This window comes from Aptenodytes forsteri, unplaced genomic scaffold (genome assembly GCF_000699145.1).
Source record: "Aptenodytes forsteri isolate BGI_AS27 unplaced genomic scaffold, ASM69914v1 Scaffold5, whole genome shotgun sequence".
NCBI classification, from domain to species: Eukaryota; Metazoa; Chordata; class Aves; order Sphenisciformes; family Spheniscidae; genus Aptenodytes; species Aptenodytes forsteri.
This window is the reverse complement of record NW_008795672.1, coordinates 1,839,298-1,856,374: the sequence shown is the minus strand read 5'-3', so window position 1 is coordinate 1,856,374 and position 17,077 is coordinate 1,839,298. Positions and strand designations below refer to the sequence as shown.

General features: G+C 35.3%; 1 protein-coding gene across 1 annotated transcript in view; it reads left to right on the top strand.

Moving 5' to 3' along the window:
• Window positions 1-17,077, top strand: part of USP34 (ubiquitin specific peptidase 34) — a 124,490-nt gene that overhangs the window by 90,520 nt on the left and 16,893 nt on the right. Inside the window, exons 50-66 of the mRNA XM_019472921.1 lie at window positions 621-699; window positions 2,714-2,767; window positions 2,863-2,958; window positions 4,857-4,921; window positions 5,018-5,093; window positions 5,195-5,242; window positions 5,972-6,037; window positions 7,573-7,653; window positions 8,884-8,969; window positions 10,174-10,342; window positions 10,427-10,501; window positions 11,083-11,234; window positions 11,650-11,698; window positions 12,006-12,110; window positions 12,234-12,278; window positions 13,729-13,833; window positions 16,333-16,480. Coding sequence (XP_019328466.1) covers window positions 621-699; window positions 2,714-2,767; window positions 2,863-2,958; window positions 4,857-4,921; window positions 5,018-5,093; window positions 5,195-5,242; window positions 5,972-6,037; window positions 7,573-7,653; window positions 8,884-8,969; window positions 10,174-10,342; window positions 10,427-10,501; window positions 11,083-11,234; window positions 11,650-11,698; window positions 12,006-12,110; window positions 12,234-12,278; window positions 13,729-13,833; window positions 16,333-16,480 — 1,499 coding nt within the window. The remainder of the gene's footprint in view (window positions 1-620; window positions 700-2,713; window positions 2,768-2,862; window positions 2,959-4,856; window positions 4,922-5,017; window positions 5,094-5,194; window positions 5,243-5,971; window positions 6,038-7,572; window positions 7,654-8,883; window positions 8,970-10,173; window positions 10,343-10,426; window positions 10,502-11,082; window positions 11,235-11,649; window positions 11,699-12,005; window positions 12,111-12,233; window positions 12,279-13,728; window positions 13,834-16,332; window positions 16,481-17,077) is intronic.

Sequence of the window (17,077 nt, the reverse complement as noted above, 5' to 3'; positions counted from 1 at the left end):
TATTATGGTTGTGAAGAGGAAGAAAAAGTTGGGAAAAGTAGCCTGGGAAAGGGATGAGACGTGGGCATGGAAAGGAGGGAGGATCTTGCTAGGTGACTTAAGAAAGCAGGGAACGCTCTCTGCCTGTCGTTTATGGATGTCATATCTCAGATTCTCAGCTGAGGCCCTGGAATAGGAGACAAGATTTCCTCTATTCCTGTTCTCTAGAACAGCTAGGTGGAGCATTTTTGAAACAGTTCTAACTCGTGCCCCAATCCCTGCTCCAAAGGGAATCCATAACAGTGTACCATCTTCTCTGCCTCCTTCCAGTTTCAGTTCTACTGTTACATGGAATGATTCTCCTCTTTTTAATTTTGATTTCCATTTCACTCAGATTGAAAAGGAAAAGGCATATCTTCTTAGCTGCATTAAAACCCTATCTGTACCAGAGTCAGGATGGAAAAATGAGGAAAATGATGTGTCTCTTGATACAAAGAAAAACCATAAACTATTGAAATGCTGACTTCCTGATCTTACTGAAAGGAAGTCACTTTTGGGATCAGTTTTTAGTTTGCTGTGATTCAAACAAGACATTAGAAATTAATAGGAATACTTAAATCTGAAGAATCATTGTTTTACAGGTATCTTTTCAATGATGCTGAAGTAAAACCGTTTGATTCTGCCCAGCTTGCTTCAGAATGTTTTGGTGGAGAAATGACTGTAAGTTATGATTTTTATTTTTGTCTTGTTCAACCATTACCGTATCTGTTCTGAAGACTTTCATGAAGGATTCCATAGTGTTCACCTTTGGTCTGCCATCTGTCGTGAATGCATATGAAACAGTTAGAAGTGTTAGCTGGGTTTTATTAAACTTGTGACATCTTTGTTGTGCAAGTGATACTTTATCCTATGTTTATCTTAAGATAGCTGTTCTTCCACCATCAATCTCTTCAAAGGGTCTCCCCCTCCTTTGGGGGATGAAAGACTTGGCAAAGTTAGACTGCTTGCAAGCTGGTAATGCAAGCTTTCTAGTTTTTCCACACTCTGTAGAACAGAAGTTAAGCCGATAAAGGAGAAGGGTCTTAATTTCTCCTGTACCAACTATCATATTATTTAGTTTGTGAATATGAATCCAAATATTTTTATGGAGTTTTAAAAGACAGGTGTCAGAAGTATAGCGTAGGTATTGCTCATGAATCGGAATGAATTAGTGAAGTGTCTTTCCAAAGAAGAGGTATTTCTTCACTATATCTGCTTTGTACCATCATATTATTTATTTACTTATAAAAAAGTGAGTATGCAACTAATTTAGGAATCCTTCGCTTAGATGGTTTTGTAGCTCAGACTGTTGACTGAAGGAATAATTACTTCAAGCTTATTCTGGAAAAACAGGGCTTTTTGATCTTTGTCTATGCCTTGTGTCAGTAATTTCCAGATTCTGGTCTGTGAACCTCTTATGGTCACATCCTTTTTCATTGGTGACAGAACTGAACTAAAAACCTGTCAAATCTGTGTACAGCTATGCTGCTGTTCAGCAGGAAGGTTTGAGCTCTGATATTAGTAAGTGATTTTCAAGCTAATGGATCTACAGGCTTGAATAGTTTTGCTTGTTCCTTTTATTGTAAGAAGCTAGAATTTCTTAAGTTGATGTTTGCTTTCAGTAGTGCAAGGTTTTTCAATACAGTATCAGCTTTGTCTTTCGGATCAGCCTGCTGCCCTTTGACATCAGTCTGAATATTTTTACACAGTATTAATACAAATAACTGTTGAACGACACTCAAATGTTCTCAGGTTATGCTTGAATTGATCACTTTTTATAATTATATATCAGTGGTGTGGTTTAACCCAGCAGGCAACTAAACACCACGCAGCTGTTCGCTCAATCCCCCTGCCCCCAGTGGGATGGGAGAGAGAATTGGGGGGGGAGGAAAAAAAAGTAAAATTTGTGGGTTGAGATAAAGACAGTTTAATAGAACAGAGAAGGAAGGGAAAATAATAATAATTTTTTTTTAACCCAAAACACAGCACCATGCTAGGTGCTAGGAAGAAAACTACCTCTATTCCAGCCGAAACCAGGTTATATAAAACATCAGTGTGTTATCAACATTGTTCTCATCCTAAATCCAAAACACAGCACCATACGCTGCTAGGAGCTGGCAGGGCGTGAGAAGCTGAGATCTCCTTGATTAGTGTAAGCACGACTTAGCAACAACTAAAACATCAGTGTGTTATCAACATTGTTCTCATCCTAAATCCAAAACACAGCACCATACCAGCTGCTAGGAAGAAAACTACCTCTATTCCAGCCGAAACCAGGACAATCATTATATAAAACACATTATTAATAATGCAGTATCTTACTAAAACAGTTCTGTGAATAAGAAAAATCCTCTTGTCTGATAAAGAGAATAGCAGAAATAAAACAAAAAATCATCTTGTTTGGCAAATGGATAAAATACCTTTAGGTGCCGAAAAAGAAGAGGTGTCAATGAGATGGATGAGATGGGAAATTGCATGAGATACAGGTCACAATATTGCATAGCAACTTTGAAAAATCAGAATAGGCCACTGTAGAAGAAAAAAAGAAAGAAGACTACTTTGAGCAAGAAATAAATTGTCAGCAGCCTCTCTGCAAATGTCCTGAAATAGTTTGCTTGCACGTTTATGTCAAACTGTTGATTTCCAGGCTATTAAAAAAAGCTTGTAATTAATGGTTTTACTTTCTTTTTGACAGACAAAAACTTACGATTCCGTTACTGATAAATTTATGGACTTCTCCTTTGAAAAGGTATTTCTCTTCCAAACACTTGTTATGTGATTATATTTCTACTTTAATGATTTATCTCTCAAAGCAAAAATTATACAGATGTTTTTTTCTTAAAGACGCACAGCGCTTACATGCTGTTTTATAAACGGATGGAACCAGAGGAGGAAAATGGCAAAGACTACAAATTTGATGTTTCATCAGAATTGCTGGAGGTACAAGTTGATTTGTTTTAACACCAATTTTAAAGTACTATAGGAAATCCTAAACAAATCAGGAATCAGAATAAACATAGGAAAGCAAATAAAATTTAAATCAATAAGATGACAATCCTTTCATTTAGCTGTCTTCCTTAGAAGAATGTTGTTTGATAGGAAGTAAATTAAGGTTTCCACTGTATGTAAATTTTAGACTTTTTCTCATTCTGTCCTGTATTTTTTAGTTCAGGTATCTGAATCATTCTGCTTCATATTTGTAAAAAACGGTAGAGCACTGTTTGTTTGGGTTTTGTGAGTGCTTATCAACATTTTCTGAACAGTTGCAGTATTACAGCAAATATTCTCATTAACCGCCATTTTTTTCATCCTTCAGTTTCTCAGCAGCTTATTGCTTTGAGGGGGGGACAGAGTAAGAGAACAGTTCCAGCTGTTTTCACTTTTGCTAGTGGAAAACTAGCACTTTTGCTAGTGGGAAATTCTAAGTGAAAGCAATACAAGATGGTGACTATTTGTGCTTATGATCAGGAGCATCAGTCAGAAAAGGATCCTTTCCTCCCCGTAGTCACAGAGTAGCCCAGGTGTTAGTAAAAGGGGTAGGGGAAACAAAACCCAGTAACAGCTACATCTCCCTGTTCTCCTCAGTGATGAGGGCTGCTCTTAGGATATTTGGCTATTTATATCAAGATACTGAGGATATATATCTTGATATATATCAAGATGGTCTGACGAATTGGAAAAGGCAGCACACAGGAGCAGAGTATTTCACTAGGGATCTCACTGTGCTTGATGTATCCCTAATATGGGATTTGTAAGACATTCTTCTCCCTTTTTATCACCTGAAAAGCCAGTTTCCCTCTTCCCTCTGGCCAGAAACATTGCTTTATCATCTGTCACATGTTAGGTTCTTACCTTAAAAAGACTCTTCATCCCTAGCCAGCAAATCAGATCGTGCTTTTTATCCTTCTTAGTCTTAAAAATAATAATAGATTTTATCAGAGTTAAGCTTTTAAACTATTTTTATGTGAAAAATGCTACAAACAGCTTTGGTCAAAAACATCATTTTGGACAGAGGAACGGGGGGACCTGGCATGAAACCCTTTCCTGGTCAGTGATGGAGAGTCGAATCTTACTCTTTAAGAATTTATCAAAAGTGCACGGAGCTCATCAGGTTTTGGGTCAGAACTTAATGGCCTCAAGTTGCGCCAGGGGAGGTTTAGATTAGACGTGAGGAAAAATTTCTTTACTGAAAGAGTGGTTAAACATTGGAACAGGCTGCCCAGGGAAGTGGTTGAGTCCCCATCCCTGGAGGTATTTAAAAGATGTGTAGATGAGGCACTTAGGGACATGGTTTAGTGGGCATGGTGGTGTTGGGTCGACGGTTAGACTCGATGATCTTAGAGGTCTTTTCCAACCTCAATGATTCTATGATTCTATGATTCAGATGTACCTAGTTAGGCTGCTGGAAAGTCTAACTGATCTCAATTAGTGAAACTATGTGTTAAGAGAGTTTTTTTGTTTTTTAAGTTATTACACTATCGCAGACATCAAAATATGGTCTTAAACTGTGGTTCTTTTATAATGTGTTGGACCAGTTCTCAAAATTTCAGCCTAAAAATGTGAGTAATTAAGTTGTAAAAATGAGATCACAGAAAGAGGAGAAGGTTCTGAGCTCTGTTCTGCAGTTGTATGGCAGGCAAAACTAATACTCGCTATAGTACAAATAAAACAACTTTGAGCCAATCCTTTAAAATAAAGAAAATGTTTCCAGAAATGGTTTTTCGTAAGAAAAAAATGTGTTTTCTTAGCCATGGCAAGCGTTTAAATATTCTTAAAATCATGCTTATGTAGTGAAATAAACTGCTTTCTTGTATCTGATGTTAGCATTTTTTCTTCAGTGGATATGGCATGATAACATGCAGTTTCTTCAAGACAAGAACATTTTTGAACATACATATTTTGGGTAAGTTGTTCTTAAAAAGTGTAATATTAATGCTTCTTTTCTTCTTGCAGATTTTCATTATTTATTTTAATTAACAAATAAAATTACTGACTCTAGGTTTATGTGGCAGTTATGTAGTAGCATCCCAAGCACACTACCAGATCCAAAAGCGGTTTCCCTGATGACAGCAAAGGTAAGTACTTCAAAAGTATGTCATGCTTATTTTAAATTTTACCTTGTTTACATTTTGATTCAGGCATTCTGTAATTAATGGTGCGATATTTTTTTTTCCAGTTAAGCACTTCCTTTGTACTAGAGACATTTATTCATTCAAAGGAAAAGGTATTCCATTTACTTGTAAATTCTCATTAAGTAGCTGCATGAATGTAGTGAAAAGTATGTCTGTACTTTTTCATTATAAAAGTGTGATTTTGAGATGTAATAAGTACTATAGATGATACAAAGTTAACGTTTAAAGAGTGTCATTTAACACATTTATAGTAAACACTGCACAATGGAAAAAATGTGGGTTCTGCTGTTAGCTTAGTTTACCTCAGCAAAGCATCGGGAACAACAGGTCTTGTGTTCTTTTCATTTGAAAGTTCCTGGATGATTTGGCTCTTAACAAGCCCTTGTTAAAGTCTGATGTAGAGGGGATCGTTTACCATTGAGCAACAGTTGTGCGCATGAATTTTTAAGTTACAAATACTAGCATGAACAACAAGAAAGTTCTATTCTATCTGAAACATCTTTACTCTCAGTCAGATTTTACTTCTTTCTCATCTGTGGTGGCATAATGCTACTAATTCTAGATTGTCTGCGATTAGTAAGAATATGTACTAATGTGTAATTGGACAATTAGTCCAAATGTGTAGGTACTACTTGCATTAGTTTCAACACGTGTACCGTTATTTTTGTGTAGGTGCAACATATCACTAGTTTATAAAGCGTTTAGTGTTTGTAACTATATTCTTAATATTCAGGGTTCAAACTGACCATTGAGAAATGTTTAAAGATTAAGTTGCAATTTATTATTTTAAGTTATAGTGTTTTCCGTATTTCTTTTTACAGCCTACAATGCTTCAGTGGATTGAACTGTTAACAAAACAGTTTAATAACAGTCAGGCAGCTTGTGAAGTAAGTGACTTAGGAACTCAGCAAAGTACAAACCAACTTTCTATATATTGTTTAACTTTCCTGGAGGTTCGTATCCCTGGAATATTTTGGACTATGACGTACTGTATTTAGCATATTTGTGCACTATGAGATGAAATTCACCCTCTCTGAATACTGCAGATTCTGGGGAATGGCTTGACTTTTATTTTCAGAAGCCTATGGTGAGACCACAGGCCAAAATCATTTTGTCACTAGAAGACACACAGTGTCACAACTTCTTTATTTGATTATTACATATGGGTTTGTGTAATTAAGAGGTGTTTAAATGAAATCACACAAGAGAAACGGAAAGACAGCCTAATGTTTAAGGACTAGAATGGCAGGGACTAGAGTTGAATCCAAGAGAAGAGGGCAGCGAGATAAGAGGGTGCAGAGCAATGAAGAGGCTTAGAAAGGGAATAAGAACAGCTAATGTCAGACTTCGCTGAAAACAAATTCATGTAGTGCCTTGCTTGTGAAGCTGAGGATCTTGAACCCAATGTGTAGAAAGACTGAAAACTCCTAGAAGGAGGAGGAAAAAAATGGAGGAATATTTTTTTTTTTAATATAAAATTTTTCAGGACACTGCCTAAAGGGAGTCTGGGATGAAGTGGAGAGGGACTGAGAAACCATAGACAAAGAATTCACTGTGGTGTTGGTGAAAACAATTCTGAGATACTGAAGGAAAGTTTGTGATAGACTTTCTGTGATAGTTTGAACGTACAAGGACCCCAATACATACTGTATCCTGCATTAGACCTTATTCAGTACAAATGTATTAAATTCGTTGTTCTTTTATAAATTGATTTTAGGTTGTTCAGTTGTTATGTAACATGCAGTATTTGGGTGATACAGTTTCATTAGTGTGATGTAATCCTAAGATGCTTAAAATGAGTGAAGACATTTAATATAGTAAAAAATACTCAGGTACAATTAAAATAAAAATAACAACAACTTGGCTTCTTTAATTTAAACTGTCTTTCCTTACGAATAAAACAAAATTCGTGGAGTCAGAATACTCAGCTGCATTATTTGCCGAGTCTAACTTTGAATGAATCATTCTCTTGCTATTTTTACATGTTTTCTGTCTCTGGAGGTAGAAAGGCTTTTCCACATGTTAAAATGCAAAAGGGATCTAATTCAGGAACTACATTCTTGTTTAAGCCTATCCCTATTCTACAAGTTTATTCAGCTTATGCTTCATTGTAAGCATCGTTTTTTATTCTGTTGACATCACTTTTCAGGATAACCGTGTCCTTCCAGATAATTGAAAAATGGCATGCAGAACACAGGGATAAGAAGACACTGGATATAAATTTATATTGATGTTTACTGCTATTGATCTTTATTCCTTTCTTCTCATGCACAGAAGACATTTAGATTTCCCTTGGATTAATACTTGCTTATTCCTTACTAATAGTAACATCAGTTTCTCTTCAGACTTTAATATCATGCAAAAAGAAGATTGGACTAGAACAAGTTTGGAACAAAACTAACAAAGTATGTATCTTCTGCAGTGGTTTTTGGATCGTATGGCTGATGATGATTGGTGGCCAATGCAGATTCTAATAAAGTGTCCCAATCAGATTGTGAGACAGGTAAGAAAAAATGTTCCTTTTTAAGTCAAGTGACTACTTGACCCACGAGTAGAAGCAGACAATTATTATGACACATACAATGATTCTGAAAGTTTTTATTAATACCTGTAATTATCTTATTCTTTTCCATTCTTGCATATGATTTAGAGAAAATATTTGGCCGTGAGAGCATTATTGTTGTTTGAAACAAAATCAATATTACTGTAGTGCCGTAGTTGTACAGTTAGGATCACAAAATGTCACAATAGATACAAATTAAGGTGTCTACACTCCCACACGATCTCTACAAATTTGAACACTTTACATTAAACATGCTTTTCTTCTGAATTGGTTCAACAATAATGCGTCAAGACACACATTCAGAAAATAAAAAATAGTGAATTATGTACATTCAGTACTCCTAATGGAAAGCTTCACTTCTTAACTTCTGCCTTTGTGTTTTGTAGATAGATTTAATTTTATAGCATTAGCTGCAAAGTTTTGTTAATACCCTTTTCTGGAAATATTTAAAATTGAAAAAAACTTACATTAATAGCATTTGGATATTCACAGATACAAATACTATTAATAGTTTCACTTGTAAGTATACTTTCTTTGCAAATAGTTTAGGTAAAAACTTTAGCAATTCCTTTATCTCACCTGAACCCTTCAATTGGTTTAACTTTTCTGATTATTAAAGTAGTCTTTCCATATAGAACCGTACATCGTTTCTGTATGCAACCCATTATTAAAGGAAGATATTCCATGGGAGAACTGTATGCAAGCTCTTAGGCAAAGCTCTAATCCTTGATGAATGTTTTAGAAATTAAAAATTACTGGAAGGAATTTCCTTTAAAATTTTCACATAAATCCTTATAGCCAGAGGCAAAATAAAAAAAATCTTGCCAAAAAAATCTAAATATTTCAGAAAACAGAAGAAAAAATAATGTTTATGAGCAGCAGTCTTAAGTCATGTTTCAGTAGTGTACAGTGCACACCAATATTAAAAACTGTTTTTAGGGTTCCTCCGTCAGATTTGTTTGTAAAAAACAGGTTTGACTGTTCTATTAAAATACAATGTGTCAGTACACTAATAAACAGAATGTGGGCGTCTCAATCTCGGCTTTAACTTTGAATCACATAGAGCTGGAAGTGGTACTTGGAGACAGAATATTCTTTCCTTAGAAAATATGTATTGACATATATGTAAAAGAATGAACACGTGGAGTTCATTTACTTATCCATTTGCAGATGTTCCAGCGTTTGTGTATTCATGTGATACAGAGACTGAGGCCAGTGCATGCACATCTTTATCTTCAGCCAGGAATGGAAGACTGGTAAAATAATAACACCTGAAAACGTCTATTTATTACATGCATTACAGCAACCGCTTTTGTTTAATGAATTATTCAAAATGGTCTTGTAAACCTAAAATAGTGCTGGTTTAATTCTTCTTTATTATTCTACCCGAAATGCTCTGATTTATTTAAAAATATTATTGTGGTTGGAAAAGCCAGTGTTTAAAGATATGTTGTTTGAAACATTTGTTCCCTTAGACTAGGTTTTCAGTATGGTCTTTCTTCTCACTGCCAGTAATACTCACTACTTACGTACATGAGAATCCAATTGTAAATGGGATCCGGAGGCATGTAGGTGCAAACTGTAATTTGTACGTCCAGTAACAGAGGTTGGAGATGAGAGTCTAGTCCTGTGTCATATAGCTAAATCACAGTTTTTGTCAAAAAGTAGGAAAAAAATCTTTTGGATTCTCTTTTGTTCTGCTAATTACCAAGAAAACTGTCACTTTGTCTCCAATTATGAAATATTTGTTCTTTCTGATACATAATGAGAAGAAGAAGAAGAAAGTGTTTTTTCTTTCATCTCTTGGGTTAAGCTTGTGATCCTGATAATAACTTTTTTCCAGAGCAAAAATGGCAGAGTTTGTAATAACTATACTGCCATAACAAAATTCAGGACACGAAGATACAGTTTTTACGGCAAAAAATAGAATTTCATTTTCTCTGGAAGCCTTACTTTAAAAGACTCTGTCACTTGTTTTGTTCAGTGATAAGATCCAACTTTCAGGAGGTGAATAAGGTTGAAAGTGCATGTTTTCTGCCTTGTCAGGATCCTGCGTATGCGTTTAGGAGGCAGCCTTTCCTTAGTTCCACAGTATAATTAGCTATAACAACATTCTCTCTTGAAACTCAGGAAATTTGACATGCAAATCAAGAAGACGATTTTAAGTAGGAGATCCCCTAATACTGTTTTTCTAAGAATTCTTTTCCTGACTAGAATCTTGATTCAGAATACTAATTTTATTAACCTTTAAACATTTTGAGTGACAGATGCTGCCTTACTTTAAGCCATGTTGTTATCTAGGCTATACTTGGCATAAGAGGAAGTGTTAGAGATCTGAGTATGATAGTAGGACAGAGTAGAAAACTGTAAGTTTTTCTGAATTTTTGTTGCTTGAATGGTTCAAGATGATTTTATGCTCCATGTATTGTGTGAAATATCTAAATTGGATTTTGTTTTCAGTTCGGATGACATGGATGGTCCTGTGGAAGACATCGGCAGTCGCTCTTGTGTAACACGCTTTGTGAAGACACTCTTGTCAATTATGGAGCATGGTGTTAAGCCTCACAGTAAACATCTCACAGAATACTTTGCCTTTCTTTACGAATTTGCCAAAATGGGAGAAGAGGAAGTAAGTATAACCTTGTAGTTTTGGGAAGTAGGTATATATATGCATGTATGTATTTTCAAGTAATTCAATATCTACATATTTCAGAGCCAGTTCTTGCTTTCACTGCAAGCCATATCTACAATGGTCCATTTCTACATGGGAACTAAAGGACCTGAAAATGTAAGTTTGAATATCTCGTATAACAAGAACTAGTCTTTCATATTTTACTATGTGATCATTAGTGCTGTCTCTCTTGAACCATCTTGCAGCTGTAAAATTAAAACTGCTTCACTCATACAATTTGTGTTCAATGTTTAAGTGAATATAATATTTAAAAAAGGTGCTGCATTGGCTATGCTATAAACCAGAGTTTTCAGTTTAGTATAGCAATAGATAGTAAGTAGAAGCAATTAAAGTTGCCCTCATCATGCTACTAATGGTAACAATTGATTGCTTATTCATATTGTACCACTTAAGCTTTTAAATTTACTTGCTTTTTTATTAAATAGACCACCATATCAGGCTATGTAGTGACTTCAACCAGCCTAGCTTTTGCGTTTGTAAATACAATCTAGCTTATGCAAAATGAATGCTTCAATGTGAAAATCAAGTGATTACATAGCTACCTTGTTTGATTCATGCAAGTTTATTAAGTTGCTTTGAATAAATGAGAGGACAGAATATATGCAAAACCATGTACAGGCTCTTGGAAATTAAGGCTCAAAATGTCCACATTGAAGTTGTTACTTTTTTTCCTTCAGCCACAAGTTGAAGTACTTTCTGAGGAAGAAGGGGAGGAAGAGGAGGAAGAGGAAGATATACTTTCTTTAGCAGAAGAAAAATACAGGCCTGCTGCACTTGAAAAGATGATTGCCCTGATTGCTCTTCTAGTTGAACAGTCTCGCTCAGAAAGGCAAGAGCTTCTGAAAAACCAAAGTAAATTCTAATCTAAGCTAGTTCAGAAAGGAATTAGAGATTTTATGGGTTTGGGATTTTTTTTTAAATGGGATTTTTTAGCACCATAAATGAGCTTGTATATGGGTCCGTTATCTTTTTAACCATTTAAAAGCTAAATGTTTTGTCGTTGTTGACCAAATAAAAGACTCGGGCTAAATCCTCAAACACATTGAGTTTGGATTTCTTTTTTTATTTGGTCTGTCTAAGTACAAAATAGTTATTATTTTTGTTCAGTTTTATGTCAGTACCTTTATTTTCTCTTGTATATTGTGGTACTGAAGACTATAAACTAATACTCAGTCCTGTATTTCTCCTTAACCTTACTTAATAATCTCTAAAGTAAAATGATAAAAGTTTTTTTTGTATTTTAGGCATTTGACTTTGTCACAAAACGACATGGCAGCATTAACAGGAGGAAAGGTAATCATTTAAATTTTTATGTCAGTACCTTTATTTTCTCTTGTATATTGTGGTACTGAAGACTATAAACTAATACTCAGTCCTGTATTTCTCCTTAACCTTACTTAATAATCTCTAAAGTAAAATGATAAAAGTTTTTTTTGTATTTTAGGCATTTGACTTTGTCACAAAACGACATGGCAGCATTAACAGGAGGAAAGGTAATCATTTAAATATGACTGTATAAGCTTCCAAAAAAATGCACGTGTGTATGTGTACATACATAATTGTAGACAGTGTACTAATAATATCTTATTCTTTGTTGCAGGGTTTTCCTTTTTTGTTTCAACATATCCGTGATGGTATCAACATCAGGCAAACTTGCAATCTCATTTTCAGTTTGTGTCGGTACAATCATCGACTGGCAGAACACGTAAGTATCAGAAACTATAGCTATTTGTTAAAAATCTTATCTAATAAGTGTAATGGGGTGATTTTTATTATTTTAACTGAATAAGCACAAGTCTAAGTGAGTTTTGTTTGTTTTGTTTTTAAGATTGTGTCCATGCTTTTCACATCTATAGCAAAGTTGACTCCTGAGGTATGTAAACATACTACCTGTATATTAAATAATTTGTATTAATATTTTTCTGTTTTAAATTACATAAATAATCCTTTGCTAATCAAAAATCTTGCATGGAAGATGATCCGGAAGTGTTTTTGTGACATTAAATGAACTCTAACTGCACTGTATATTAAGTTTTCTAAAGCAGAAATCTGGTATGCAGTTTAAGATTAAAGTTTTATTCAAAGCCAAATAAAATATTTCTAGATTCTCCACCTATATGAATAAAAAAAAAAATTGGTAACGATAAAACGTGTGTGCTAGAATAAGTGGAGATATGTAATTATCGTCTGGTTGTTCAAGTTTTGGGGCACTATTTTGCAGTTCTGTGCATGCAAACACATTTCTCAGTCAGAATAAATTCCTGCCCTGGTAATAACAAAAATACTGAGAGTTCCAAATGGATTCCACATGAAAAATATATAGAGAGTGGTGATAGAGAGTGGTGAAGTGTATGCTCCCACAAGGACATTCTTGTATACTGCTGTCAGAAAAGAAAAAATAATCAGGAAAAATTGAGGGCATGTCTAGCAGAGGAGGCACGATCATGGTTGGAAAAGAAGCACGTACTAAATCATTCTCATGACAGCTTTGCTTTGTGTGATAGAATGGGCACTATCAGATGACAGTCTACTTCCCTCCTGTCATGCTAACATTTGCTACATATTTATGCTTTTTTTGCTTTGCACATATACACATGCACCAGAGAGATTTTTGGTGAGGTGCAAAATATATAATAATAGTAGTAACCACTTTATTGAAGCATTGTTAAAACCGGGTGAGTCTTGGCAAACTTAAAAAAAAAAAAATCATATTAGATCCCACATGTTAGAGTAGAAATGTTGGTGGTTTCAGAGGAAAACAGTATGCCAATAACAGTGATCAGTGTAAACCCTCAAAATGTGATGCTTTTGGATAAACATTTCAGGATCCATGTTACGTGTTGTGCAAATACAGAAAAACAATAGCTTCTCTGAGATAATGAAATCTTCTATATATGTAAAACAGGATAAATTGGTGAATCCTTCAAGACTGTTGTCCCCTTTAATTCCCCCCCCCCCCCGACTTTGTTCAGAATAATGTCTGACTGTCAGACAATGTGTACTGTTATTTCCTTGTAACTACATACTTCTTCTAGACTGATCCTATCTAGTGTGATCATGTGGCCTTGCACTAGCTATTAGAAGTGGCTTAATTCTTCTGTATCCATATGTGGATACAGTAGAATTAAGGTGTGTGTATATATATGTGGATTATTTACAGACTAACTAATAAGGGATTAAAAGTAATATAAATGTTCGTGTCAGAAGTTCATAGAAATATATTTCTATGCAAATGTTTGGGGTTTTTTTTTAAAGTCTCTAAACAGATTAGCGGATAAAATGAAATAGATCAAAATGGATATTTTTATTTCTCTGCATTGCAGGCAGCCAATCCTTTTTTCAAATTGCTGACCATGCTAATGGAATTTGCTGGTGGACCTCCAGGAATGCCACCCTTTGCTTCTTACATTCTGCAGAGGATATGGGAGGTACAACATGTAAAAGAAAACAAAAGCTAAATTGTCTTTCTCTTGTTCATTCTTTTATGTCTGTGAAAGGGTTTTACATTTAATTGTCATCCTTGCTGCATCAATTAATGATTTTTTTTTTTTTTAATAACCATTTCTCTTCCAAATAAACAGCAACAGCTAATAGACATTTAAAAGTTCTGCTCTAACTTATAATGTTATTCTAACACTGTTCTGGTTAACTGGTATTTCAGTTAAACTTTAAAGTTTAGTTTAATGAGAAATTAATTGATTCATAATAAGGGTCTAGGATGCTTCTTCTAGGCCAATTCCACTTATTTTTCTCAGTTATCCTTTTGCAAGGACTGTAAAATGTTTCAAGGCCCATCGTTTGTTAGGGGTTTTTTTTGTCCATTATGTACTGGTTCTTTGAATATTCGTTTGACATTTTTTGCTCTCTGTAAAATACTCTTTAACAATTTTAACCCATAAAATAGTGCTAAATTGAATCTAGTGGAGAATTGCTGTGGTGCAGGACCATTCTTGCTTGCATTTCTAAAGCAAGGAAGAGACTTTTTAACCAAGTTGGCACAGGGATAAATGCCTCGATCTGAGCAGTAGATTAGGAATTAAAGCTTTCACTTCAACTAACTGCTTTTTCAGTTCCCAATACAATTTACTGTCTTTATGACTAGGAACAGTGTGTCCTGCCTGAAGACTGCTGAGGACAGGCTGTTGAACATTCATTCCCTTTGATACTCTTCAAAAAGCGGGGCTGGGGTTTGTAAAAGATTGTAACTGTGCAGAATTGAGACCCCTGGTAAAACACAAACCTGTCTTCCCCACTGAAGCGCTGTGGGATAGAATGCGGATTGCTGTTCAAAAGTATTTTACTCCTGGTTAGGAGCAGTTATAGGATAGGAACCACTAGGTAATCTGGGAAAGCGTATACCAAGTGTTTGTTAGGTATCTGATCTGAATATGAATTAGCTGTAACTGCTGTACCTCAGGTAAAGAGAGTTCAAACAGCGGATCTCAAGGTCAAGAATTACATCTAGCTGCTTTCTGTATATGGGGAAGCGGTAGGTTATGAATTTCTCTCAGCAATAAGGAAACCTTTCCAAGAGAGTTTTCGGTAATGCACAAGTTGTGGCATGAAGTACACGTGCTTCATGCTTCAGTCAGTAGCCACAAAGTTTATGTATGTAATTTGGTAAGCAATCCTCTTTTTTTATTTCCCTCCTTATTCTCAGTACACAAACTGAACTTACAGAGGAAGCAAGTCGATGACAGGTTTCTGTTGGAAAGCCAAGCTTTTAGCAGTAGAAGTCATCAGTTCAGTCTCTGGTGTTGCCAGCATTATTATCCTTACCTTGTTCACACAGGTCTAGAGATATAAATTGTGTAGGCAGGGATGAGAGGCCCAGTGGTTAATGCTTAGACAGACAGATTTAGGGTGTAGAACTTACTTTTGCAGCCACTCCAGTTTCTAGAAGTCGTTAAAAAGTGATTGAGCGATGAAGACAGTGAACAATGATAGTCTTTTTCTTGGAGATACCCTCCAGCTATTACGAAGGAAACTTGAAAGATCAATTTGTCATTTCTAAAAAAAGGGAGGAGATTGTTCTTAATGTGTTTATTTTTAAATGGAGATTAAAATTTTATAAGCAGAGTTTTGGTCACGTCAGCTGCTCATATTCTTCGGGTGGATTAGAGTAGTGGGGAACAGCTTCAGCAATTCAGTTACTGCCTGTGGTTCCTTAGGTAGATAAGAGTTCCTTTTTCCTTGTCTGGGCACCTGGACCTCAAGGTAAAAAGAAAACAGTTTTTAAAAACTAGCAAATGAGCAAACTACATTTATTGGCCTAATAATATGTCAACAACTTTTTAACTGCACAGAACCAGAAAGGCACAGGAAGCTATGTTTTCTCCTGGTTATCTGTAAGGCTTTGATAACTGTACAACAGCACTCTACAGGCTTTTCATTACCTTTGAAAAGCACTAGGCGAATTTATTCCTTGAAATTGCACATTCATAAAAAAACCAATAGCTACCCTCAGCATGAAGCTATATGAATATATTTGCATACCATTTATGTTCTTTTGATATAACTTGTATAAATATACCGATTCAGTGTTAAGGTTTTGTGTTAGCTATTTTAAAAAAAATATTTATTTGTTTATGAAGACAAGGTTGTTCAGTTTTTTAAGTCCTTAACATTTCAACTCTTAAGTATCTCAAAATATGCAGAAAGGGTATGTAGAGTCACTTCCTGGACTTAGATTGAACTTTGAAAAGCTCTGAACGAGATTCAGAAGCACAGACCAGCAGTGAAATTTTAATAAGGGTTTCCTTTGTCTGCCAGAGCACCTCAGTCTTCTGGGTGCTTTGATAGCCCTATATGATTTTGAAAAAATACTTTGAAAGTCTTAATAGTTAGGTTTGGGGTTTTTTTTAATACAATCAGTACATAGTGTCAAGGTTAATGTATTCTTTTTGATTTTTCCACTCTTCTTTCAGGTCATTGAATACAACCCATCTCAGTGCCTGGATTGGCTGGCTGTGCAAACACCTCGAAACAAACTAGCTCACAGCTGGGTGCTGCAAAATATGGAAAACTGGGTTGAACGTTTTCTTCTGGCACACAACTATCCTAGAGTGAGAACTTGTAAGTTAATTTAAATTGAAGAAAATTATTATTCTGTTGTAGCAAGTTACTATGCATGTGGTATTCCTGTCACAAATGAAATACATGCTTTTGTACTTGTCTTTTCTTCCTTTTCCAATTGTTTTAGAATTGCTGTATTTTAAAATATTAACACAACGGTGGTGCCTTGTCAAGACATGCTACCTGGTTTTGATGAAAACCATGCTTTGATTTTGTAACTTGAATGATACATTAGTAGGTTCTTTTATCTTATGTGGTTAATCTACAAGATCCAGGAAAACCCAAAGAAGAAAAAGAAAGAATCCAAGAGGTTCTCAATAGTTTCCATCACGTAGGTGTACTGTAAGTAGGGTTAGTACCTGTTGTTCTTTCACCCGTCAGAGTAATCTTTAGTTGAGTCCTTTGAACTTGTGGATCAAGGAGAAGCACCCTGTGCTTCTCCCCAACTCCAGGGTGTACTGGCTCTGTAGTTTGTTCTGCCAGGAATCACACTACCAGGCCATTGCCAAGATCACACTTTGAGCCTTTCCTGTGTCTAAATTTTTATATGAAGGAGATTCCACAGTAACAGGCCACGCTGAACTTCAATACATTTTC